Genomic DNA, 25,773 nt, shown 5'->3' with positions numbered 1-25,773 from the left:
CCCACAAATTGTTTCAGCTAAGTAAAAAGAGGAAAAAAAAGGAAAAAAGGAAGGGCACTCACAACTAGGGATATTTTTCTACGACGTACCACCTACAAGTTACAGTGTGAAGTTGGATCTTATTCAACTCTGATTAACTCTGAAGTACTCTCAAGGCTGAAATCTGATGACATAATTTTGTTTGATTTTTGGTGGCAGAAAACTCGAGGTAGGATATCAGAGCAAAAAAAAAAAGAAAAAAAAACAGAGGATTCTGTGAAACAAAGCACTCTGTCTTCGTACTGCCTCCTCAAAATTTATCCTAAATATATCTAACTGCCTCCTTACTTTTCAGATATACAGAACACACTTTTAGACAAAACTAAAGAAAAAAATGCTCAGCTTGCTTTTAAGAGGCTTAATAGCACAAAGTGCAAAGAAAAAGAAACGGTGAAACCTACTTTTTGTTCTGCTGTCCACTTCTATTTTTGTTGGCTCCTGAGTTGCTGTGGCTGGAGGTAATTTCTTCCCAACACTCTGAAAAAAATAATATTCTCCTTTAAAATTTGTATGTTCAGTTAAAAGTTGGACAACATAAAAAATTGTAATGGAAATATAAAATATAGGAGTAGAAAAAGGACAGTAAAGAAACAGAGGCAACTTAAACTACACTCAGGTTTATTTCTGGGGAGTTTGTTAGTTTTTTTTTATAAAGGATTCAAAATAACGTGATCCCCAAATTCTCTCTCTCTCTTTTTTTTTATTTTACTAACACATTTTTAAACATGTATCCCTTAACACATTTTCAGGGAAGACTCAAAAAAGTTCCACTGTGGACTGAATATGTGATGAAATTTCTTATAAAAAGGTGCTACTCAGTGCCAACAGTAAACTTGAAAGAAGAGGGGGAAAAAAATCCCTTGATTTCGTTCCATACCAGCAGTATTCATTTTAGTCTCTCTAGACTGAGTGCAATTTTTATGTTGACAGCATTTCTTTAAGTCACTCTCCCATTTCAGTTTATTTTGAGCAAAAATATCTAATTTATAGAGAAGTACTACAAATAAGCCATCATCAGCCTCAGATGGCTAAATTTAAAGAACAGTAAGTGAACGTTATCTGCCCACAATAAAATAAGTAAATAAAACAAAACAAAACAAAATAGAATTTAGAACAGTCATCTTTATGCACCTTCAGTAATAACTATAGGCACGCTAGCCCCTCTCTCCCTCACTTTTCTCCCTACCAAGAAAGTTGTCTCGCTTGAAATCACAACCATGTGCAGCTGAGGACACAGGAGTAATTATTGCTTGTTTATACAAGTCCTTAAAAGCCGTAGCTATAGATCAAAATCCATTTCTGGTAAGCTACGTATAAACGCCACAAAAAGTTGGTCCATACTCCAGTGACCACCTGAGTCAAAGAAAGCTACAAGGCAGCAAAGCTGAAGGCAGTAAGGACCTCTTGGGGACTATGAGGGAAACACTGGTCAATATAAGAAGCAATACCAGTACAGGAGTTTAAGCAGGTGAAAAACTTGAGGGTGTATGAAGAATACAGAGACGCCCATATTAGCCATTCTCTACGCTAACTGTGCCTAGGTGTGTTTAGGAAAAGGGGTAAAAATCATATGCTGGAATTTGAGGCTGGCAAAGGGAGGCACATCCGGGGCAGAGGTAGTTTTGAGAGTTGGCACAAGACAGCCATCAGATTTGTGCTGATGACGATGACAAACTAAAAACTGCAAAACCCAAATGTGTCCTGCTGCAGCTGAACTCCCAGGTGGCAGCAGAAACAACTGAACTTCTGCAGAGCTTGTAAACCCACTGTAAACAACACTGAGCTAGTGAACTGCTGGGGAAGAGAGATCAAGAACAAAACTCTACAGAACCCATCCAGCTTTTTTTTTTTTTTTTGAGATGGCAGTGAGAGGAGACAAGAAGCATTAGCTGAACCAGAGATTATGAGGACAAAAGCATAACAGGAGATGACAGGCTCCTGCAAATCAGGAGACGACAAGACTGCAGAGAAGAGCATGACATGGCTGTGCTGAAGCAAGGCTAAAGTCAAGAAGGATGAGGATGATACGCTGACTCTGAGATTTAGTTGCAAAGCAGTGAAAACTGCACTGCAAGAGATGTATGAGGAATCTGAAGGATCCGGACAGTCACACAGATAAATGAGTTTAAGATGAAAACAAGGATGGAAAGATGGCTTTGGGTTCGGAGGCAACGAGCACAGTTCAAGATGGCTGCACATCTCAGTATATGCTTGTTCACAATCACACCTCTATCAAAGCTCGGTTCCATAAAATGGTTTGGAAAATGATGACAGCACATATTCTAAACTGCATTGCAATTAACTCAGAAAGAAATTTGTACTAAAGGAACAACCAAATGTTTCCATTTAACGAAATATTTGTTAATGATGAAAATGTTATTCTAGAACAATTAATGAAAGGAAAAGGAAAGCATCTGCTAACTGTTTTATCACAGGTGAATCACTGATCTTATGTCCTAAAACTAAAACCTAGATGAAACTGCAACCAACTAAAATTTAACAAGCAAAAATCACAGCAAAAGAATCATGGACAAAGAGAAAGAAACTGCTGCATTCCAGCGGGAAGGGCACGCTGCAACATGGAAACAACTTGGGACTTCTTAATTTACAGATGTAGATGAGAGTGCAGTGCTCGAAAACATTCATTCATCTGCCTGTTCAGACAATATGCCAGCATAGGTGATAAATCGGAACGAAGAACCAACTGACTCCTTTGGACCAAAGGAGAGACTGCCTCCCAAACAACAACATTCTTCTCTTCTGTCAGGAGCTAGGAGACGGACAGAAAAGCAGTCTTTGCATGACTCGCAGTTTTCTCAGGAAAGGGGGTAAAAAGCACAGGGAGAGAAGCGGCTGAAGACGTGACTCCTTTTGCACAAGGGACAGATAGAAACAGCCTGAGCAAAGAAGCGAGGAACCAGACTCCTCATGAGTCTGCTGATAGAACAGCAGCCCCAAATCGTGTGAAACGTGGAGAAAAGATGCTGAAAGATCACAGTGACCTTTAAGTTCTGGACCCAAAAATCATTTAAGCAAAGCAAAGTTGTTGCAAGAATTCAGTAATGAGGACAGGAAGGAACGTTTATACTCTTTAGGAGGGCATGGAAGTCACAGCTTATTTCCAGGATGGCTGTGCAGAACCTTCTCCTGTGAGGAGGGAGACCTGGGATTGCTGTTAGATGCTTCAGAAGGGTGCAGGGCAGCAGGGGGAGGAGAAGACATGTGGAATTAGTATACTTTAACCACTACGGGATTGCACCCAAGGATTTATAGGGGTGTCACAAGCACTGCTGATAGGAAAAAAAAAAAAAGCAAAAATAGATAAAACATGCAAATCTGGCTTCAGGTGGACTTGCCTTGTCAAGGTGTTTCAGTCTTCCAGTGAAATAGTACTACGAGATTTTTTTTTTTTTTTAAATCTGGTCTATACTAATCCATACGTTCATGTGGAAAACATTTGTTTCCACTTTCCTTTTGAAAATATCCTCATGAAACCTAATCTACTACTGATCTGTTCATTAAGAAACAAATCAGATAAACCTTTCTTCACCCTAAGGCACACTGAATCCTCTGTGTTCTCATGAAGTCTGACAGTTTGGCTTTAACAGAATAAAATCTCAAATATATCAAGCACCTGTGTGCGGTGAGTCCCAAGTCAAATACTACTTTCGCAGTTACCAACTTCTGTAACAAGAAAAAGGAAACAGGAGACAGACATCCCATAGGAGCCAGAAGTTTTGCTTCTGGCTTTCCATCTGCTCTGCATCACTCATACTCCCATACTGTTCAAATATACACCAAATTTAGCAGTGGTTAGGAGAACCAAGCAAACCCAACTTTAATTCTTGCTGATCCTACACACATCTCTAAGATAGAGACTTTTCTTTTCAGGGACTAGTTCACTATAGGGTATTTTGGTTCCTTCTCCAGTTGAACGCCTTCTCCAGCATAATTTATCAAAATGTCCTTCACTTTTTTTTAAATAAGAGAGCTCCAACATGGGAGCAAGGAACACTTTAAGCAGGTTGAGCTGCAGATCTTAATATATTAATAATATTAAAATATTAATTATATGAACATAATGTTAATATATATTTTTATTGTATAAACAAGCTTAAATATTAATATATTTTTCTCCTCATTCTCCTCCATTTTTCCTTTACATGAGAAGAAAGCCAATCCTATTTCAGAAAAATATCATCTAAGCCCTTCTAGGCACATTGATCCATGCTGCAAAATAATGATATACAATGTCAGCTTTCACATTGTGTAGTTCTTTCCCCAAATTCATTCCTACCTACCAGGCTAGGTAGGTAGGAAGGATTTCAGAGTATAAGACAAACATTAATTAGCATTCCCAAGAAGTAAGCAGATCTCATCCCTTTGGGATACAGACAAAAGAGAAAATTCGGAACTTGAACAACTTTTGGGGAATTTGGACACTCAAAATCTAAGAGTGGCATCCTCATCAATACCAACATCACCCGTCACCTCCCAGCCTGAACTCTCTCTTCTTATTTATCTAATTCCCTTCAAAAGCTATCACGTTATTGTTTGCAGTAAACAGTCACAAGCAGCACGAACCAGAAGGCCTGAAATCGAACCTCTCCCAGTGGTGTCCTAGTCACCTGGCTGCAAAGTCAGGCTAACTTCTGCATTTTCTCTTCGGCCCGGTATATCTTGAATTCTTGGCTGCAGAGCAGTCCAGCACCAACAGAAAGTATAACTTATTCCACTCACCCCAGACAGCTCTAGCCGAGTGGTTCAGACACGCTCCTGAAGGGCACAGTTTCAGTTCCCTCCATCTTCCCCCACTGCGTGATGACTCTAACTCATTTCTAGGTGGTAGCACTCAGCACTGTTCTACCTACGTTACTCTAGAGGTATCACACTAAGGGACTTGCTCATCTCCTGTCGCACAGGAGATACGTGGTGGACATAGAGTCCAGATTTCCCGACTCCAAGCCCTGGTTGACTCCCAACACAGGAGGAGACATCAATGGAACAAAAAGAATCTAGATCTCACTACTTCTGCAAGGCGAGTACCATCAGGTCGTTTAACTGTCAGACACAAATCCCCCTAATCGCCTGGCAAGTGAATTCTAAAGATGAAAGGAGAAAGAATGCCTTCTTGCAGCTAAACCAGCTGACCAAAGAACGAATAATGGCCATGATTTGGCATACAGATATTAAGAGAGATGAGGCAGATTTAGCAGCAACCTGCCAGTCTTAAACCTTGCTTTTATGAAGCCAATGAAAAGGCAGTCTAGCATTAAACAACAGGTTCTATGAACAGAAGAGGTCTTGATGGCAGGTTGATACACTGCAAACCCCTATCTCCGCAGACCAGTTTCCTGTGATACTGAATTAACAGTGATTACAAAAACAGTTGAGGTGGCACACAGAGTCTCTTGGATGAGGTCACAGTATAATCAAAACAGTCTCATTTCCCTTCATTTATGTATTTTGGCTCAACTGCAATCCCTCTGACAACACAGAATTAACACAAGAGAAGCAGAGCATGTAATGGGCCTTCTACAAAAGAGTTTTTCTCACTTGAGGGCACTACTGACCTTCCCTACAATTCAACCTTGATCAGAGGAGAAAAAGTAGACCTGTGCTTCAGTTTGCTCCTTCAGGATATTTTAAAATTATGTTTAAGGTTTTTTTGTTGTTGTTGAAAACTGACTTGCCTATTTACCTTTGTCATTCAGTTCTTGCATCTCTAGAATACCTGATTTGGAAATTCAAATTAAATCGTCATCTGTGAACTAACTAGGTCAAGACAGAAGATTTTGTTATACTACTTTGTACTAAAGCAGCAAATTTTCCTTTTGCTTTCCTTTAGCAAATATAAGCTTCTCCAAGTATCAGTTTGTTTACTTAGGAATAAGGAAAAAAGATTTACTCACCATCAGGATTTACTTTGGAAAGTGCATTGAAGTATGTATTCTAGAGAAAATACTTTGTAATTGCCATTTCAGAATATTACTCCATGAAGATATTCTTAAGGAAGACACCAGACATCGAAGGATTCATTAAAAAAAAAAAAAAAAAAGGCTATGCGAGCTGGAAACGCTAACCTTTTTATTCTTTTAGGCTTAACATTATTTGTCAACTTGAACAGTGAAAATGTAATTAAATGCACTGATGGCAGAGAGGAAGAGAAGAGAGCTATGTATCTTGAGAATTTTTAGAATTTCAGAATACCTCTGTGACTAGGTAAGGGGAAAAGAAATACAGCGTTTCCTTGACCAGGACACTTCCTTTCAACATTCAGCTACTATTTTTGAACGTTTTTTACACGTACAGAATTTCTTTTCAATATATCTTTAAGTATAATCCAAGGCCACTGTTAGTAAGAGAATACAAAAGTTTTAATATATTTCTTTAATATGTCTTTAATATATTCTTTAATTTATTTATTTAATATATTCTTTAATATATCTTTAATATATTTCGATACTCAATTTTTGTAACTGAAAGTATTTTTTCTCAAAGAAGCAGAAGTGGTCACTAGCTTCTTCCAGCTACAGATGAACAGAAGCATAAACAAGCCTCTCCCTGGCTATGTCTAATGCTGATATTTTGAAGGGGGAGCGAAATTAATTTACTTTTGTTAATGTGCTTCAAATACTTAAGGGGACATTATCAAGCTTTTTATCCACCCTACCTCGACTACCTTAAGTTCAAAAAAATGGAAAGAACATAATTACAAAAACCGCAAAGGCTTTCAGATGTCAACATGTTCTTATACGTCAGACACGTGTAAAATATCAGAAATGTCTAGATCTCAGTTTTTCCCATGACACCAACATGTCACAAGTACCTTCTTGTCACAGCCTGACCAAGTGTTACTATCCTGGGGTTTCCTAAAGGACAGAGTTAACAGTTTTCCCAGAGGGTCACCAGATGGCACTTCTAAGAGGGGGATGGGAAATTTAAGAAGATTGCAAAGAGCAAATAAAAATTCCTTAAAGAAAGTGGGATTAAGCCCCTGCCGGCATGTTTGACTGCCCCATTCACCTAAATAGCTTATTCTGTACCTCTGTCCAGGCTACTGCCCAGCTATGCTTTGGCAGAAATACCATTCCAGATGCTCCTGACCTGTGATTATTATTCTCTTTTAAATACCAACTAGACAGGTATAATCCGCCCAATGTACACACAGCTAGCGCAGAGAGCCTTAGTTGCCCAAGCTGCATGCATTTCTATTGACATCATCTATGAGGAAATTCCAGTCACAACACAGGGTAATTTCCTTAAAACTAGGTTAGATGAATGAACGGGACAGGAAACAAGTGCTCATCAAGTCCTCAATTACAACCAGACTGTCACAAGCACAGGCGAGCGAAATCCTTTTTATTCTCCTCTTCCTAGTTTACTCTGACTATGAACGGTGAGATGGGATGCGATTCAACACGGCTTGTAGTACCCTTGCCATGAGCAAGAGGGAGGGAACGACCCAGAAGGTAGCTGAGCGCTGGAGACCACCCCAGGCTGCCGATTCCTCCCTCTGTCTTGGCGTTAGCACGTTCGTGGGGCAAGCAGGGAACTGATCCATGATAAAACTAATGCAGAGGGGAAAAAAGAATAAGAGCTTTAATGTTGATCCGCTTCACTAAGCAGATCACCAGGACAAACACTGGGATCAGAACAGAGGCAGGAAAATTTATGGTTGGAGGGGTCAGGTGCAACTTTTAGTTGCTGTGCTCATTTACGCCAGAGTAAGCTCATCGTGAAAGCATGGTGAGCATCTCAGGGTGCGTTTTAATATGGCCGTGGGGCCAGCAAACTATCTGTTGCCCATGGCCAGGACAATCCAAAGAAAGGATGCAATAGCGTTGGCCTTTATACCATTCAAAAGGTGAAATACAAGTGACACTCAAGTACATAGCTATAAAGACCAGATGATATTTTCATAAAGAATGGGCACCCTGACCACAGGGTAAGACATGGCATACATCTGAAGAAATTTATTAGCAGGAGGCTTGACAAATATTTCACAGAATGCAGAAAGCACACCAATTAAAATACTTTTAAATTTTAATATTACAGTTTCTTCCAGTCAAGCTACATTATCCTCTATATTTCAGTCAAGCTATATTACCTTCTATGGGACAATCTGAAGGTAGTTTATTTTCACGTTATGCATATACTCCAGCAGACTTAACTATATTTATTCCAACTCATGTCCATACTACATCCATTTAGGAATTGGATAAATATCTGCCTTCTTAATTACAGCTACTTACCTATCTCAAGCATATCCGCGTAATGAAATAAATCCTTTTTTATTTTCTTTTTAAAAAGGTTTTACCTGTGAAAGGTTTTACCCTTCTACAGCAAGGATGTAAACCCCTGCATTTAGGTACTGTGGCAGGCATACGAACCAGTGGCTCTTTAATCCTTCCTTGCCTGAAGAAAGTCAATAAACCTCTAAAGAAAAGATGGCCCTCCAAATAAAATCTAGGCCTTACCAAAGCAAAAAACTAAAGTCTCCATCCCATTAAACCTCCTTGAAAACTCACGTAATTTCAGTAGGAAGCACGCCTCTTGCCACAGTTAATAGTTTTGGACAAAGCAGACAAGTTAGCCGAAGTCAACGATCATCAGCGAGGAGGTGGAGGCCCCATAGCTGTGAATGAATGTCAACCCCCTACTTCCAGCACTATTTTAGAGGAAAGCAACATTCAAGAAGTCAATGAGTATATATATACATATACATACATACATACATACATACACACACACACACACACACACACACATATTTATCTTGCTCTAATATTAAAGGTTTTTGGAACAAGGATACAGATGCAAAAACCTAAAGGTATCTGAGGGGAAAAATGTTATCTAGTGCCCACAGAGAAATGAATACATTTTTCTCAAACACAGATTTCACTTCTTGAATGCAAAACAAAAAATGCGCACAAAAAGAGCAGCTTAGTCTACATCCTACCACAATACTCTCATTTTCATTTCAGAGAGCGGTAAACAGGTTGTGATTATATTACACTGCATTCAATTCACTTGGTGCCCTAGAAAGAGTACTGAATGTCAGAGCCTCTTACAATTGCTGCATGTGATACACTGACACTCATGACACCGAAATTCAAGGAGATAAGCACGCAGGAAAGCAAACAACCCAAAGGAAACAGCAGAAAGGTCTCGAAATGAAGGATGTTTTAGAATGAAGCATGATTTTGTAGGGCTTTTGATTTCTGATTTATCTCAGATGCTTATTCTTCTGGTATACTTCTTTTTTCACTTGAAAAAATAAATATTTAAGGAAAGGAATTACTGGTGTTTTTCTTAATTATGTCAAAAAGTATTTCAAAATCAAGTACAAATAAGACTTTTAAAATCTCTTATCAGGATAGACAAAGAATGATTTATGTGGTTCTGAACGTTCATGGGAAAATAAAGACAAAATGACAAGTCTGTACTCCTTTTGACATGTTATCGTAAAGGATTATATTCAGCAGAAAGGGGAGGGAGAAAAAAGGGCCAGTATGATTGAACCGATTTTCATTACAGCCATGTCGGTCCTCCTGGCTCCTGAAAAAGATTGAAATTGTGACCTGAATGTACAGCAAAAATTGAGAGATAGATAAAAAGAGCCTACTATTTGTCCCTTTTTATGTTGTTTAACTTAGACAAGTAACTGATGAAAAGACAGGAAACAAAAGGCAGAATTTCGTTACTAGGTTTTTGAATTGAGGAATCCCTCAGGGATCTGGATCAAGGCTTTTGTTTTCAGCATATTCACAGATGATTCAGAAAAGACAAAGTATAGAAACATAATTCAGAGAAGCAGACATTTGGAGGAAACCCCCTTAACTTTAGACAGAAATGATGGGCTTTGAACACACAGATGTACTTTGGAAAAGAAAAAAGAACATTGCAAAGTGTTGTGAAAGCACTGTACTAATCTGTCCATAAGTCCAACACCTAGATCACTCTGTGCAATTCTCATGTCCTTTCCCCCCTTGCACATAACCTACCCAGTCTCTACAGGAACTGGAAAAAAGGAAAGTCACCAAGGATGATCAAATCTACGGAACAGATTCCTCCTCCTGGAAATGTGGTCAACGTGGGTGATTTGGCAGAGGTCTATAAAAACCAGGAGGGGCACTGAGAAGGTGGTTAGGGAGGACTCACTAATTATCTCTTCCAGTAATAAAAATTAAGGGTTATCAAAAGAAATTAGCAGGTGTCACATTCAAAACAAAGGGAGGCACTCCTTCACATAATGTGTCATTAGGCTGAGCAAAACACTCTTTCACAGGAACCTACAGATGGAAAAATTCTACATACATCACAAAGTGAATTGCTGAAAACAACCTGAATTGCTGAAAAAAAAAAAAAACATTAGGGTTATTAAACACCAAGCAACCACTTAGCTTGGAAAGTCTCCAGGTTAAAAATCACCAGAGGTTGTGAGCACTCACTGCAGAAGTTTCTCTGCACTTTCACCCTGTCCCCGTACTCTCCCCTAGGTATCCAGTGTTGAGCATGGGTGGAGGCAGAATACCAGCCTAGGCACACTGCTGAGCCAAGCTACGCATGTCTCAGGATCTTCCAGATTCCTGTAAGACTTGTTCTTTGAACATATGAGATGGAAATAATAAATATAGTACCCTTAGGAAGGTAAATCTAAATAAAGCAAGGTGACATAAAAACAAACTGAAAAGACAGAGGAAATTACAAAGGATTACTCCAACTCCTCTCTCTCCCCAACAGTTATCAGATAAAACTTTAAGTTTTTCAGTTAAAGACAGAACTAAATTATAAGGAGAACCAATATAAATGGAGAAAATAATTAGAAAAATGTTCAAAATTATAAAGCAACAAACTTTTTCAGGTTAGCTTACTAATTTTTCAGTCTCCTCTGATTTGTGGACCACTAAGAAAATTTTCATTGAAGAGACTTCAGAGCTAAAGATTGCTTTATGGTATTATATAAATTTGCTTTCCTTGGCCACCTTTTGTCGTTCCCTCAGAAGCAGTCCAGAAGCCCACTATGTATCTAAAAGATTTTAAAAAAGCAAATACTTTATTAAGAATTAGCTACTGTAATGAAAAACACAAATCCATGGGACAGTAATAGCTAATTATATTTCCTTTTTAGATATCTCAATTTCCTTCTCACCTGAAGGGTAGACTAGGTATAAAACACAACGTTATAAATTAAGCGCTCATAACAAGTCACCAGTCCCCTGAATGAATTAGACTTTGCTGAGTACTCTGAAAAAGAATCTCTTTAACTGCCTACAAGTTTCTCTGAGAAAGTGCTATAGATTTGAGATATCTTCATACGCACAATATCGGTCCAACTTTGACTTTAGTTTAATTCCTCTGAAGAGCTAAACCAGTAATGGATAACCCTATTCAGTGTTTCAGTGTATGAATATACCCCGCTCCATCAGTGATGATACTGATGCTTATGTTGAGTTGTAACTGTTTATATCCTCCACATTCATGTAATTCATACTTTTGCATTAAATGAAGAGTTTCAAACCTTCATAGTGGGAAAGACGTCCAATAAGACGAGATTGTTTCACAGATTCCTAATTTCCCATTTGCAACTACAAAACATCTCTTCAGCAACCTCAGAACTTCTTAAATGGAAAATTACTTTAGTTCTTGTTTCCAGCTGTTGAGCTGCATCAGAAATGATTTGAGTCAGCACCAAATGTCCCATCCAGCTCTCCATGCACTACAACAACCAGGTGTTCAGCAGACCACCAGCAGTCTACAAACCACAGATGAAGAATATCCTCATTAGCATTATGCAAGTCTCCAGAGAAGTATGTGTTATTTCAACTATGTTCAAAAAAACGAGCAGTTAAAATACGTAATGCAAAATTTCTGTTTCAATTTCTCAGACAGAAAAGTGGGTGGGAACAAAAGCTTGAATGAACATGAACAATAAAATGTGATTTTCATTAAAACTCTGGGTAGCTCAGAGAGCAGGACAGGATATATCTTGTCTTTTACATCACTACTATCTACAGTATACCTCTTCTACTAGCACATGACTTCAGAGTCTAAAGCTGTTATAATTTGGTATTTTGACAATTTCTTAAAATTTCAAATTATTAGGGGGGCTGAAAATGAGAAAAGCTTTTTTCTACTGACATACTTAGTGTGCTGAACAGAAGAAAAAAATATATACTTTAACTCCTACACTTTCTAATATTCATATTTCTGCAAAATTTGGAGTCCTGACATTTGATGCCATTAGGCTGTCAGTTATAAGCCACTAACGAACTAGGAATCTGACTTCCCAATGGTTAATAGTTTATTGTGTCCAAGTGAGAACGTGGATATAAGCATTTAGATTAGGAAGATGCTGCTGAAACAAATGGAGCAAGACATATTAGAATCACTGATGAGTAAAAATACTTAGCAAATGAAATAAAAAAAAAAGAGAACAAGGAATGAAACACACATTATGCTCCCAACTGCCTCATCTCAAAGCTGTGAAAGCACACATATCGAAATGAGATATATGAACAAGCTTGTTTTTATTCTTAGGCTGCAGACTTGCAATGGTAGAGGATGTTTCTTCAAAAAAGTAAATATTTTTGCAGCGGACAAGTCTTCTCTCCTTCCTGCTTTATTTATTTTTCATTTTCCCCTTTTACTGAGTGTGGTTCACACAAATGAAAAGGGCCACGTCCTTCTGCACTCCTTGTCTGTGCCCCCTAAAATGCTTGTCAGGATTTTATCTTTTGCAGGTTGCGATTCACAGTTTCTGTCTCCCCTGGGAAGAATCCTTTAGCGAGTCTGTACTTAGTGAACGCAGTTCCTCTCCGCTCTCCCAGGAGAGCCAGGGCGGTCTACATTGCAGTTGATAACTAAGCAAGATCCCGTTTATACCATCCGTCATGGAAAGTCCTTTTATGAAACCTGCTCTTTTCCAAAATTTATGGATTTGACAGCTACTACAGGGATCTACACTTACTTCTGCAGTGGTAAGTTCAACTGCTTTTGCATGTCTCTAAAAATCGAGAAAAGCAAAAAACAGGGAATTTTTCTTAAGTATACCGAGTTTTTCATGGCCTTATATCTGCTAAATATCTGTTTTATATATCTGTTTTTATCTGCTATATCTGTTTTATATCTGCTAAAAGATGTTTGTTGGTACAAGGATAATGTCTTCCCAGCTATATTATGTGCACCTCAGAAATCTTTCCATAGCCTCAAAGGGGAAGGGAGTCCTTCCAAGAGGGACTTTTCTTCTGGAGACTGTCCCTGGGCCTGAGCTCCCTGGGGAGGTGGTGACGAAAATGAACTTCTTGGAAGAGCTGATGAAAGCTGCTTTCTAGCAAAATCATATGCTCCAGGGTCTGAAGATGACCCCAAAAACTTAACCAGCAGGTAAATTTGAAATCTGGCTTGGGAGCGTGTCTAGCAGAGACACAGAAAGAGACAAACATTTCCACCTTTATTGTTTAAAAGCAAAAAACTCAACCGGAAAAAAAAAAAAAACCAAAAACTATATATTTATGTGTACTTATACCCAACAAAGGAATCTGCATATCAACAACTGTTCGTAGGAATGCAAAATTTTACTGCTTTTAACAGCTTTGGTAGTCTAAAACTTGGTGGGGGTTAGCTCTGGGAAGCCACATAAGCTAGGTTTACTGGTAAATTACTAAACACTCCAAAAATAGTATTAGATTAGACTACTGACACTGATTAGACCGTATCACATATACTGTAACAAGGAAAGATTAGACAACATTATTGTTATGCCTATAAAGAGATTAAGCACAAAGTAGAGGGAGATTGTACTGGGTATCTGGAGGCTCCAACACAGCTAGAGCATCCAAAGAAGAGTGAGGGAAAGTGAAGTAAGGAATTGCCACTGAAAGTAATACTTCATTGCCACTGAACAAAATTGCATTGCTTTGTATTTGCATCACAGTTTTCAAATACAAGCTGCAAACAGAATTACAAAATAAATTAAGTTACCACAAGCATTTGCTTGCTCCCATTTTAAATATGAAGAAAGTGAAGTTCAAAAAAATATTTTTCTGAGTTCACACAGGGATGAAGCAGGAATAAATTCAGGTCTCCTCTTTAAAAAATGCCACACTGTTAACCAGTACTATCCTTTGCAGGCATTCACTATGCCCATCTCTTTTTTTATTGTGCTCCTTGCTTTTTACACTTATGAAAGAGCTATAGTTAGTGAAAAAAGGAAGACAGAAATGCCACAAATCTTTCTTTTTAAAGTAGCAACAAAAATACTTTGTTCTTTTGTGACAGCTACAAAGCTGACAACAAACTCTCAAGTAGCTGTACAATTATATTTTTCAAATTCAATGATTAAAAAAAAAAAAAAAACAAGCCTTTACTGCCATGCAGATAGTCCTGGACTTAACACTGACAGCAAATATTTCTCCCTTTTTTGGCGTTATACTCCTCCTTTTCCCCTCAGATTATCTTTTATTTCCATTTTTAGGGTTTTTTTTCCACCTTGCATCACTGAAATCGAGACAGAAGTTGCTAGGGCTAAACAGAGAGATATTTTTATTTTAAACTCTCACAGAGAAAATTACAGCGCAACAAGTGACAAAGCAGAAAGTATTAGCATCTGCATCCTTTCAGCTCTTTCAACTGACAGGAATTCAATCTATTTTCCTTCGAATGGAGCTCAGAAACTGGAAACACAAATGGAAAATGACTAATATCACGGGTTTTTAGCTTTTCTCTTCAGCAAGCGCTTTAGGTACAGACAGACTGCTTCAGAAGACACTGTCAGCTGCACACATGGAGCTCTACAGCTATCTGGGTGGCCGGTGCCTAAGCAGGCAACAGCAGCCCACACTTGGCCACAAGTCACTGCTGGACCAGGACTTCCTCCTCACGAGTTGAGTCCTCTCTCCCTCTTGGCTCTTATTGGGAAGTTGCTGTGAAGTGCTTATAGTCAACTAACTATAATAATGCAAGCTCGTGTTCACAGCATTTAAGAACCATTTTTAAAAACATAAAACACAAGTGGCTTAATATAGATATGCAAGCAATGGAGACTTCAAAAAGGCATTTTAGAAGTTGGCCTAAAGACTTTTTATCCCATAGAGCATCTGGCTATTGTATGATCCTTTTGCATGCTTTTGCTCCTCCTTCCTCTTTTTTTTTTTTTTTAAGAAAAAAGACACATGGCACAATGTAAGACAAACGACATCTCAAAAACTTATACCTTCATTTCATATTTTGTACATAGTTTACTGACTTCAGCTTTTAAAAGCAGATGTTTAGAGAAATTTACTTTTTGCTACCAATAGTCCCCAAAGTATCTGCAAATAATTAAACAGTTTACTTGGCATCTCTCCATTCAGCTTTCTATAAAAATTCGTAAGAATCAGCTCACTCCTGTTTTCCTCGCTGTCTTCTAAAGGAAAGGACAATCGGCATTTAGATTTTATTATCCAAGTGAGCAAGATTTTCTACAAAATTATTCATATCAGTTTTCCTTATTCATACAAAAGACTCCAGATGTCACCTCACACAGAACAGGAATTAGTAAAGCTCTTTTTTTTTTCCTGCCATAAAGAACTGCAGTTTTATTAAACCATTTTGGAAGAATATGGGGGGTGACTTTGCTTAGTAAGTACACATTTGAAAGAGCAACACATCCTAGAGACTGTGTAACTATTCCTGCTTAACCGTAAAGTTACGTTATTCTTTATAGGAAGAGAATTCAAACCAAATCATATAGAAATTAAACACATCTGTGCAAGTTTAATGGCCAAACAGTCCGAAGGGGGAAAAAAAACTTAAGCCAAACAGTTCCAGGACAGAATATGTCTTCACACAAAGTAATCTCCTATTTTACTATGTTCCTCTAAAGCAGAGAGGGACTTCAGCATCCCAGGGCTCTTTCTCTTTTCTTTTTATGTACACAGCATTGACAAATGGTAGAGCAGAAATGAAGAATCCTGCAATCAAACTCTGTGCTCCGCAGAATATCTATTATAATACAGTTTTAAACAGTCACAGGAGAAAAAAATATATATATAATTTTAAAAGAAATACCTCCTCTCCCATTGTGAAGCCAAGCTGCCTTGCAGCAGCTAAAAATGTCCAAGAGCAGCACCGGAGTCCTGCCCTTTCCTCGCATGAGCTCAGCTCACCGAGGGTGGGAGCCCAGCCCTAACACTGAGTCACGCTTTGGGCCAGCCCAGGCAAACAAAGGGGACGGTTGTTTATTTCGCAGGAAATCTGGAGCTCTTCCGAGCTCTGCTCACGGTAGGTTCGATGTTTCCTCTCCATCGCCAATCGACTCTCGTCTCCCCTGGCTTCATGAAAACGACAGCTAGGAAAGGCAGCATAAGTAAGAAGGCACGGACTTTTTATGAACGGCCTGGGCAGAAAGTCATGCAAACAGTACTGCTGGAAAATGAGTTTTTGACAAATGATGAGTGTATCGGTCTCATCAGTAAAAAAAAAATAAAGACAGAAAGAAAAAAGTAGAATTTCACGTCATTTTCACGTTGAATTTCAGCGTCTGTTTGAGCTTTTGTTTTTTAAAGGAAGATGATTAAGAAACTGGTAAAACAGAAACATCATTATGATGATGTTGTGCTCCATGAAAATTTCATAAATTCTTAATATTTCTTCTCCACAAACATTCATTTAAATTTAAAATGACTCAAAAAAGGCAGCAGGGGAACAGGGGGTAAAATACCATGGGCTTCTCTCATAATTTGGAGGAAATTAAATATTTATATTTAAGCAAACCACAACATATTAAACACTCTCACTTCTATTTGACCTTAAATAGCATCCAGTAAGCTTTACAAAAGTGTTGAAGCATTTACACACAAATATGTCTGCCACGTACATACATATGCACACTCAACACACTCCCTATACACACACAACTCATTATGTAAGGAGACATTCTCCTCATATGAACGGCAACATAATTTTGAGACAAGAAGACAGACATTTAACTCTTACACTAAAAAGATAAAAGCAAAAACAGTTCTCTAGTTTTGAGAAACAAAGAGTAAGGCAGGACATGATAAACTTTAATATAGAGGATTTTAAAGGGGAGGGCAATTAATTGTTTGATACGGTTCCTACAAAAAAAGAACAAGAAAAGCTTAATTTGCCGAGCTGGGATATTAGAAAATACTTTCTGTTATGGTCGTGAAAGACAAAGATAGGAAGGACACACAGTCCTTAGTGGGTTCTTTTTAAAAACAAGTCAAGAGACATCTCTTGGGGATTGTTTATACCTACTTGCTCCTAAACTGACTGAATGGCTTGCATTAGATGATCTCCGAGAGCCCCTCTGGCCCTCTATCAGAAGCAAATCAAAACTGATCTGAGTAGTACTATCAAAGCAAGTACAAACTTCCAGAAAAAATATCAGGATATTTTAAAAGACAGGAAATGAGCAAGAGGATGGATCACAGCAAAGGTACCATCTCCTACAGCACACTGCTTGTGCCAGCACCCTGCTAGCAGCAGAACAAGTTCAGGAATGATTCAGCGGCTAAAGCCTGAAGGCCTACTCAAACCTACTTCCTGAAGATTTATATTTCCCAAACATAAATTATTTTAAATAGACAGGAAAAGATGAGTATATAAATTCTACTCTAGGTAACTTGCAGATCTTATACACCCTGGTTTATATTCACAAATCTCTTTAATGCCTCAGCAAGTACGGAAGTTATTTATGGAATTTCAAAGCTCACACTGGTTATTTTACTTTTTCGGCATAGGGGTCTTTGCACTTCTAACTTTCAAAGACGACTGGTGCAAAGAATATCAAATATCTTCTCATTAAAATCTTTATAACCTTTTCGAATTTTAAAAAAGTTAACAACTAAGCAATTAAAACTCAAAGTTATATTCTCTGATAAAATCAATGTGAAGCAAGAAAAAAAATCATTTTAGCTAGAAACACTAAGATTGTTTACAAAACAGTTCATTCCGAAGGCCCTGACTACAGCAATTTAAACTTGTTTATATCATTTTATATCAGTTAGATTTTATCTAGGTAGGTTTTATTGTTATTATTAGACACATTACATTGCATTTATTGGTAAACCAGTTCTCTTGCAGTTCATTAGACAGCAAAAAAAAGTCAGCTTGCATGTCAAGTACTGTTACTTTTGAAAGTATTTTCTCTACTGGAGTTGAAACATGTAAGAAATCTTTTTCTAGAAATTCAGTTGATGTTTCATCAAATGTCTCTGGAACTCAAAAATCCGCTCCATTTTAACCTATTAAAGCGTAGTGTTTTGTGTTTTCAAATGATTCTTCTTTTTAAATTCTTCTGGGGGTATGAGGTTTGATTATGGTATAGACTCAACTGGAAACGAGAGATTTGCTGTGATGTAGCAAGTTACTAGTCAGCAGCTGAACCACAGCAACGCATAACATATATACATTTAGTTCGTCCCCACTGTGAAATGTAATTGCATTAGCTTAAACCTACACATCCTGTTTTTCATACTGAAGCATGCTAACATTTCATAATCAAAACCATTACTGAAAACTAGGGAGTATTGCCTCCCAGCACTCCTCCGAGAGACCTCATCCTGGCAGAAGCCCAGCGCTCTCCCTCAGGACAACAGAGCAGATCCTCCACATTACTTTTAGGAGTAACTTCTAGTACTAGGAATACTTCCTACGCTACTCTGTTTCTATTTTTACATGGTTTTGAAGTAGCTCGGGAACATAAGTGGGAAATGGTTTTCACGCATACGCGTTTCGTGCTTCTTTCACACAGAGAAAACTTTTCTGAGGAATAGCCAATGATGTACAAGCGAAGCGTTGCGGCACAGACAACAACTATCTTACATTTATTCCGAGTCCAACAGCTGCTTTATTAAAAACAAAAGCCTATAAAAAGTCATAAGCAGCATCAAATCCTGTGTGGTTACCTTTTTTCACCAAAAAATGCTGTTGCCGACCGCTACAAAAGCAATACCTGGATGGGTCTGCTCAGGCAGCCTGAACAGATTACAACCCAAAGGGATAAAATGTGAGAACAGAGATACCTAATGGGATAGCGTGGAAAAGCAGGAAGTATCCAGGAGATCCGGAGACACTATTTACTCAAGTATCACAGTTCAGTGACTCAGCAGAGACTCACTGCCAGCCGGAATTATCAAATTTGTTCCCCTCTATTAAACTTAATTGTCCATTTCCTGCTCTACCCTCTTTGTACCAAGCCTTGTTTTGATTAAGCCTCCCCAAAAGAGACATGCTGTTTTTCAAGCGTCCCTCATTTCAAGAACTTGCCATATTTCACCTACCCTGCATAGATTAGGTTACTTCTTATTGTTGTGAATTATTTACTTCAGAAAGGACAACAATATTTTAAAGAACTTATTTACAACACCCGCAGTGCTCTGTGAGCATCCGCCACCATTTGCAGATGCGCACTCTTTTTGTGTAAAGAAAGAAATCCTGTTCTTTTTTTCCTCACCGAACCCTAGAAATGCAAAGTGACACCAGCAGAGGAACAGCCACCCGCCAGGAGGCAGCCTTGCTCTCGTGACAACTACAGCAGGGGACCAGTGACAACCTTCCCCAGGAGGCTGACTCACACGGTGGCACTAGAAGAAACGGTTGCAGGGCAGCGATGCCCAACTGCAGCACACCACAACTTCAAAGCCCAACACAAACCGGCTTGCACAATTGCCCGCTGCCTCCTGTTGCTATGTACAGTTCGGCTCGCTGCCGATGCTCACCATGACGGCTGCCATCGCTTGTGGCTGGCACTGAAGAGATGAACAGCAGGAGCCTCTGCTTTCATGCACACAGTGCTATGCGTGCTGTTTTCACACGCACACATGCACCCCCCTCCCCTCTTTATTTGCACTGCATGCTCTTTGTCCCAGCAGGCGTTTTTAAGAGTGCTTGTATTCAATGCCAGGTGGTTTTGTTCACTTTTTTTTTTTTTTTTTTAACTATCTTCATATTTTGAGCAGCAGCTTCAGCATTTTTTCAGGGGAGCAAGCACCTACCTACGACAACATCTGACGGGAAAAAGAAGCCGCACAGCGCTGTACAACACGGAGGCAAGCGCAGACTGCCATGTGCCGCCTACGCAGCTAGCTCTGGCCACGCACCGTCAGTGGGTTGGCAGCATTGCCAGAGCTCAGATATAACATCGACCACTTCAGAAACGCCAAGGAAGACCTCCACGCAGCATCTCTCCAAGATTTGTTTTGAATGTCAGTTAAAAATTAAGGGAAAAAATGTTTTGTGCAAGCAACAAGGCGGGAATTAACAGATCAGGCGGGGCCAAGATGTGGACTGTAACAGAAGACAGTCATCCCAGGTCCAGCAGAACCAGGTCACAGCTTCAAAATACACAGGTCTTACAAGCGCTCGGTCTCTGAATTTACCACTTTCTATCTTGTTCCAGAGGGCAGGCAGATTTAATAATTGACATAAGCTTCTAGCCCTTTTAGCTGTTGTGTCTGCTTTCATTATTTCTTCTCCACTTCCCTCGCTCAAATATATTAAATATATAAATAAAATATAATTAAAATTAACCTCAGCCTAAATTTAGCATCTTGCAGTCAGAAGTTAGCTAGCTAACACCAGTTAGCTACATCTTACACGTTTCTGGATCTAGAGCCATGATAACCTTCTCTCCTGTATATTAAATCATTATGGTGGCTGCAAGGTTCCCCAATTTGACAGTTGAATATAATTTATGTTAAGCTCTGGCAAACACTAATGTGACCTCAGCGAAGTCTGTTAATGAAATCTAGCTCTTTCTGTGAATTCACCAACTCCAGCTAACCCGGAAAAGTCTCAAGAGATCTATTGCCCGAAGAAAAGTACAAATATAATATTTTCAAACAGAAAATGTGAAAAATATTCTCCATAGTCTCTCCTGAAGAAAGCACAGTCTTCAGAGAAAGATATAAAAGGACTTTTTCTTAATATTCAGCTATAATGGCATTTAGCATTCTTAGCTGAAACATCAACTCACTAATCAATCCCATATAGTTAAATCAGACAAAGGAATGCATTGGTCAAAACTGATTATCTTATACATTCAAAGGTTTATTTTTAGATATGGGAAAGGAAAAAGCATTGGCTTGTTGGAACAATGGAAGTATATACAGATAACGTTGGAAGGAAGCTAAACCTCAGAACAGAAGTTTTAGATAAGCTACTACAAATTGAAAGAAGAATAAGCATAAACACCTGTTTAAGTATCTTGAAACTGCCCAAGGAGAAGGCAGAAACGCAAAATGGGCATTTCTTTTGGAGCACAAAACTTGTGCTACTCCAACAATGTTTCACTGAATATTCTAAGGAGGTGCAATATGAATATATGCACACTGTATTTCTTCTAAAAATCCATCTATCAGCAAGCTATTCAGCCACACTAGCATAGTCAATTAGCTCACTTACACCTATTGTTAATGGGAATTTAGCTCTGACAGAGCAAAGCCTTAGGAATTTTGTTTCCTGATGAAATAAGAATCAATACAGCCGACTGATCAACACAAACAGCCAAAGAAAACCAGAAGTGCTGCAAAGCAAAAGTATTTAACTCCCCTTATTTTAAAACACAAAAGCACAGCTCTGACGGCACTGTTCCTATTAAGCCACCACAACCACATCATTAATTTCCCTAGGATAATCTGCCTTTGTGATTCTTAAAACAAAGAACAGCAAAGCAACGAGTCCAATGAAGCCAATGGGGTTTCATGCAATTCTTTGGTTTTGCCTTCACTTAGGAAGTTTATTGATCATCCTCAAAGAGAAGAATCACTGTGTTCAGCATTGTTACTAGTAGACTATCACAACAAACACAAACACAGCACGACAAACGGGGCGGTGATATACAGGCGGGCCTAAGGGAATCTGTTCCTGCTCAGCTGCTAGCAATCCTCTCTGCTCTCTGACTCCTGCCCATCTTATGGGAAAGCCTTCTTAACTCACCATGACACTTGGGTCGTTTAACCTTGCAAAACACCTTTGCACGAAACATGCTGTAAAATTATGATTCATAAAATAGAAAACATATTAAACTACAAAGTAATAATCCCAACAAAATGAGACCAAGCTGACTCTTCTGTAAACGGGACTGATGTTTTCCTGGGAATTATCTTGTAATAAATAATCCCACATTATACAATCTTCATGATAATTTATTCATACTTACAACATTCAGTAGTTGTTAGGAAATACTGTAAAATCAAAATCGTAACATTATCGTTACAGAAGTATATAAAACGTTTCGTCTATAACAGAACCAAGAAGAGCCATCAGAAAGAGTTTTCGGGTCTCCAAACTTCAGAAAGAATAAAAAAACGTGAAGGAATTCAATAAAGCATCGTTTCTGCGTCTTCAAAAAATTGTGAGTTACTGAAAAAGTGAGGCTACTTCTTGTAAATGAACAGGATACTTACCAGGGCAAAGATCCCTTTAAAAACTAAACTGACAGAGAAAAATTGTGCTGATTTGGCACTCTGCATCATAAGATTACAACATTTTTGATCCAGGAAGCAGAGCCCTCAAGCCAAGTATGACCTTTCTTGGAACTACAGACTAAACAGAGTTCTCTATCAGCCAGCATTAAATGGCAAAGACCACTGCAGTGATGAGGGAGGAATTTCTTGCAGCCAGGAGAAACGTATTTGGGGAGGATGATGTTTTGTAATCGTAACCTAATGCTGTGTCAGTGAATCATGTATCTGTACTATGAGAAGCCAAAGACCACAGTGCGAGGAAGCTTCTGAGTGTCAGTGTTAAAAGGTTAACCATCCTGTCTCAGGACAGGAAATTAAGCAGTGACAGCAGAGACATTGGTTTTACTTATCTCCATGCTTGAAACACAAATAATGCACTCTGCTTACAAAGATGAAGCTGTTACGTTCCATTACATATGCTGACTTTAAGACAAATCCAAAGACGTAGGAAAGAAGGTTTGTGGGTAGGCTGTGAACTCGGGAAATCCTAAATTCAATTTTTGGCTGGGTAACAAACCTACCAACTTACGCTACACAAATATCATCTGCCCTTTGGGAAAAAGTAAGGTAACATTTCTCATTATTATATAGCAGAGCGAGACTTCCCGTCATTGAATGAAGGCCACTTAATAAGCACTTTGTGACCACTTCACTTTAAAACAAGGGACTTCAGAGTTCAAGGGATATGTATGTTTTAATCAATTCCCTTTTACAATCTCTACCATACAGATGGTTACACTTGTAGTAAATTGCAGACAAAAGAAATCCTTCATGTGGCATTACAAGAGCCTTATCGTTTGTGAATTCTAATCTGCCTGCGAGACTGAAGAGAAGTGAATTTTGTGCAACTCTGGAATTCCGGTCACTGCCCTACAAGGGAATGCTTATGTTACACAGCAATCATAAATGCTACTAGCATGTACATTCTAAGCGTGTTTGTCTTAGGTGATCCTCTTCACGCATGGCATACAAAATATATTTCCCTTACCTAGCCAGTAGCAGGAAATTAATAATTAAATATTCATCTCTTGTAGAACTGCGTTATTAAAATACGCATTTCCTTATGCTACAGGATTTTGTAAGGTCTGACTCAAGAAAAGAGGTTTAAATACAGCCATGCATGAGCTTAAATCTTACTGCTATCACACTCCTGTACAGTCAATTCCCTTACCTGGGACTTGTTTGAAAAAGATCCCAGGCAGCCATCAAATTATAAAAACAAATATCACCTAAAAAGTTAAAAAAAAAAAAAAAGCGCCAACCTTTCATTAACCAATTTCATGTGCTGGTACTCAGAAAATCCTCATAAAACCTAGTCTCACCTTAGCCACCTTAACCAACGATAGACTGTCAGGGTGGCAAATAAACCACACTGCAGAGAGATGCCACGACGGCTCCTCGCAGAGCTGCCTTCACTGCCTCCCTGTCACGTTCCCTGAGTCTGGACTGAGGGCGGTTCATCAGCGAGCACTGCCAGAGCTGGGCTGTTGCTCTCTTGACTCCTAGATGGGTTGCTTTGAGGAGGTGCCATTTGAACACAGCTCAGCTACTTCTGCTTCTACACCTTACCCAAGTGCTGCACATGAGTTCATAATCAGCCCACCCAGAAAGAGAAGGTTAGCAGAGCACCATGCAGGCTTTGAAGAAGCCAGCAATGTCCGGGAATAACTGTGTTTTTCCTTTACTCAGATACTCAGATTATCCTAGCTCTCTACTACCCTATTCATACAGAATCCAAATTGCAGTCACCTAGAAAACATTAACCATTTTTCCTGCAGCGTTACTAGCTTAAGAAGTTTCCACAATACCTTAGCAGCATCTCCCTTTCTGTTGTACCATTATAACTCGTGATGCAGTGGGGGGCTGTGCTATAAATCAGATCAGTGAAATGATCTAGCTTAAAACCCAAAGTTTTGAGGGCCCCTCCCAGAAGAGCTAACCACTGAAGCACCTGGTTCTACAGACAACTGAAGAGCACAACTCAAAAGGTGAGAAGCTGCAGCACCAGGGAACCACCGCAGCTGCCGAGGAATTTCTTAAAATCACCCTGGAGCCAAAGAAAATGTATTACGTAACTGCCTGCAGCAGGGTCCTGGGTTGGGCAAGCCTGCCAGCATAGTGCCCCGCATCTCAGAATATCAGTCACCCTACAGAAATCTCATGTAGGTCTCATGTTGTTCACTTAAAGAAAGGAGAAGGATTTGACAAGGTTTTTCTTTGGTTGTTAACTGCATTAGTTTTTTGGTTCATTTCCCTAACGAACATACCCTAGAATGATCAATTTATTTTTTTAAAAAAGTTTCTCTCCTCCAGTTTATTAGATACATCGCATTTTGCTTTCTAGTCTCCTTATTTCTAATTTATGTAAAGATTGTTTTCGAGGCTGGAGAACAAGGAGTGTTCTCTAAAAAGATGATCTATTTGAATCTGTCAGAAAACAAGACTTTCTTCCCTGAGTGCTAATCTCAGGACTTTCTTTTTAGGGTATAAAGAATAAAATTACATAAAATATGTTCTGCCTTTTACGAAGCCCTTTAAACAAAGCTGGGTAATTTCTGAAAGCATGTTTTTAAGTCAATAAACCCGCTACTAAATTGAAATGGTTAGGTATTTTCTGAAGCTTCCTTTTTAGCAGGCTGATGGCACAGGGACTGTAATCCCCTCTTAGTTTACATAACTAGCTATAATTTTTTACAGTAATGTGAGTAACTGAAAACCTGAAAAAGCCTCTCAAGTCTTGTTCTCCAAAGTAATCTTTACTTAGAAAAAAGACCAACCAACGTACGGAGGTAAGAACAAAGGAAGAAATCTTTAAGCAAAGTCACAATTCTTGCAGGCGGTTAACCTCACTGGAATTCACTTTCTGGTGTACGGCAAAAGAAAAAACGCAGTCTTGTCCACAGAAAGAGTAGGAAAAAAAGGACCATAAATCTCCAAGTTCTTGCCAATGATCAAATTTAGAACTCTAAGGAGAAAACTTATTTAAACCACCACCACCACCAAGAGAGAATTAAAGAAACGATACATACCTTATCTACCGGGAGAAAGTCATTGTCAACTTCTATTGACCTTGGTCGTAGCTTTATAGGTTTGTCCTTGAAGATATCTCCAAAGCCAACACCCTTGACCTTTTTGGGTTGGATTGTTGTGCCTCCATTGGCTCCTTCAGATTTTGTGCTGCAAGAGTCACCTCCGTCACTCTCGGAGCCTGTAGCATCTTTTAGGCCTGTGAAATGGAGGGATGAAATGAAGAATC

At 38.9% G+C, this 25,773-nt stretch overlaps 1 protein-coding gene and 1 long non-coding RNA gene across 10 annotated transcripts in view; one reads left to right on the top strand and one right to left on the bottom strand.

Moving 5' to 3' along the window:
- Window positions 1–20,603, top strand: part of LOC138062127 (uncharacterized) — a 28,345-nt gene extending 7,742 nt beyond the window's left edge. Inside the window, exons 2-3 of the long non-coding RNA XR_011136213.1 lie at window positions 12,786–13,022; window positions 18,803–20,603. This is a non-coding gene — a long non-coding RNA (uncharacterized lncRNA). The remainder of the gene's footprint in view (window positions 1–12,785; window positions 13,023–18,802) is intronic.
- Window positions 1–25,773, bottom strand: part of SH3KBP1 (SH3 domain containing kinase binding protein 1) — a 236,813-nt gene that overhangs the window by 62,349 nt on the left and 148,691 nt on the right. For all 9 annotated transcript variants that reach the window (XM_068918383.1, XM_068918410.1, XM_068918361.1 and 6 more), the window contains 2 exons: window positions 25,547–25,743; window positions 441–516 (listed from right to left, as the gene is read on the bottom strand). In XM_068918383.1, the coding sequence (XP_068774484.1) occupies window positions 441–516; window positions 25,547–25,743 (273 nt within the window). The remainder of the gene's footprint in view (window positions 1–440; window positions 517–25,546; window positions 25,744–25,773) is intronic.

The sequence above is a fragment of the Struthio camelus genome, chromosome 1 (assembly GCF_040807025.1).
Source record: "Struthio camelus isolate bStrCam1 chromosome 1, bStrCam1.hap1, whole genome shotgun sequence".
Taxonomy (NCBI): domain Eukaryota; kingdom Metazoa; phylum Chordata; class Aves; order Struthioniformes; family Struthionidae; genus Struthio; species Struthio camelus.
This window is presented reverse-complemented; position numbering and strand designations above follow the sequence as displayed.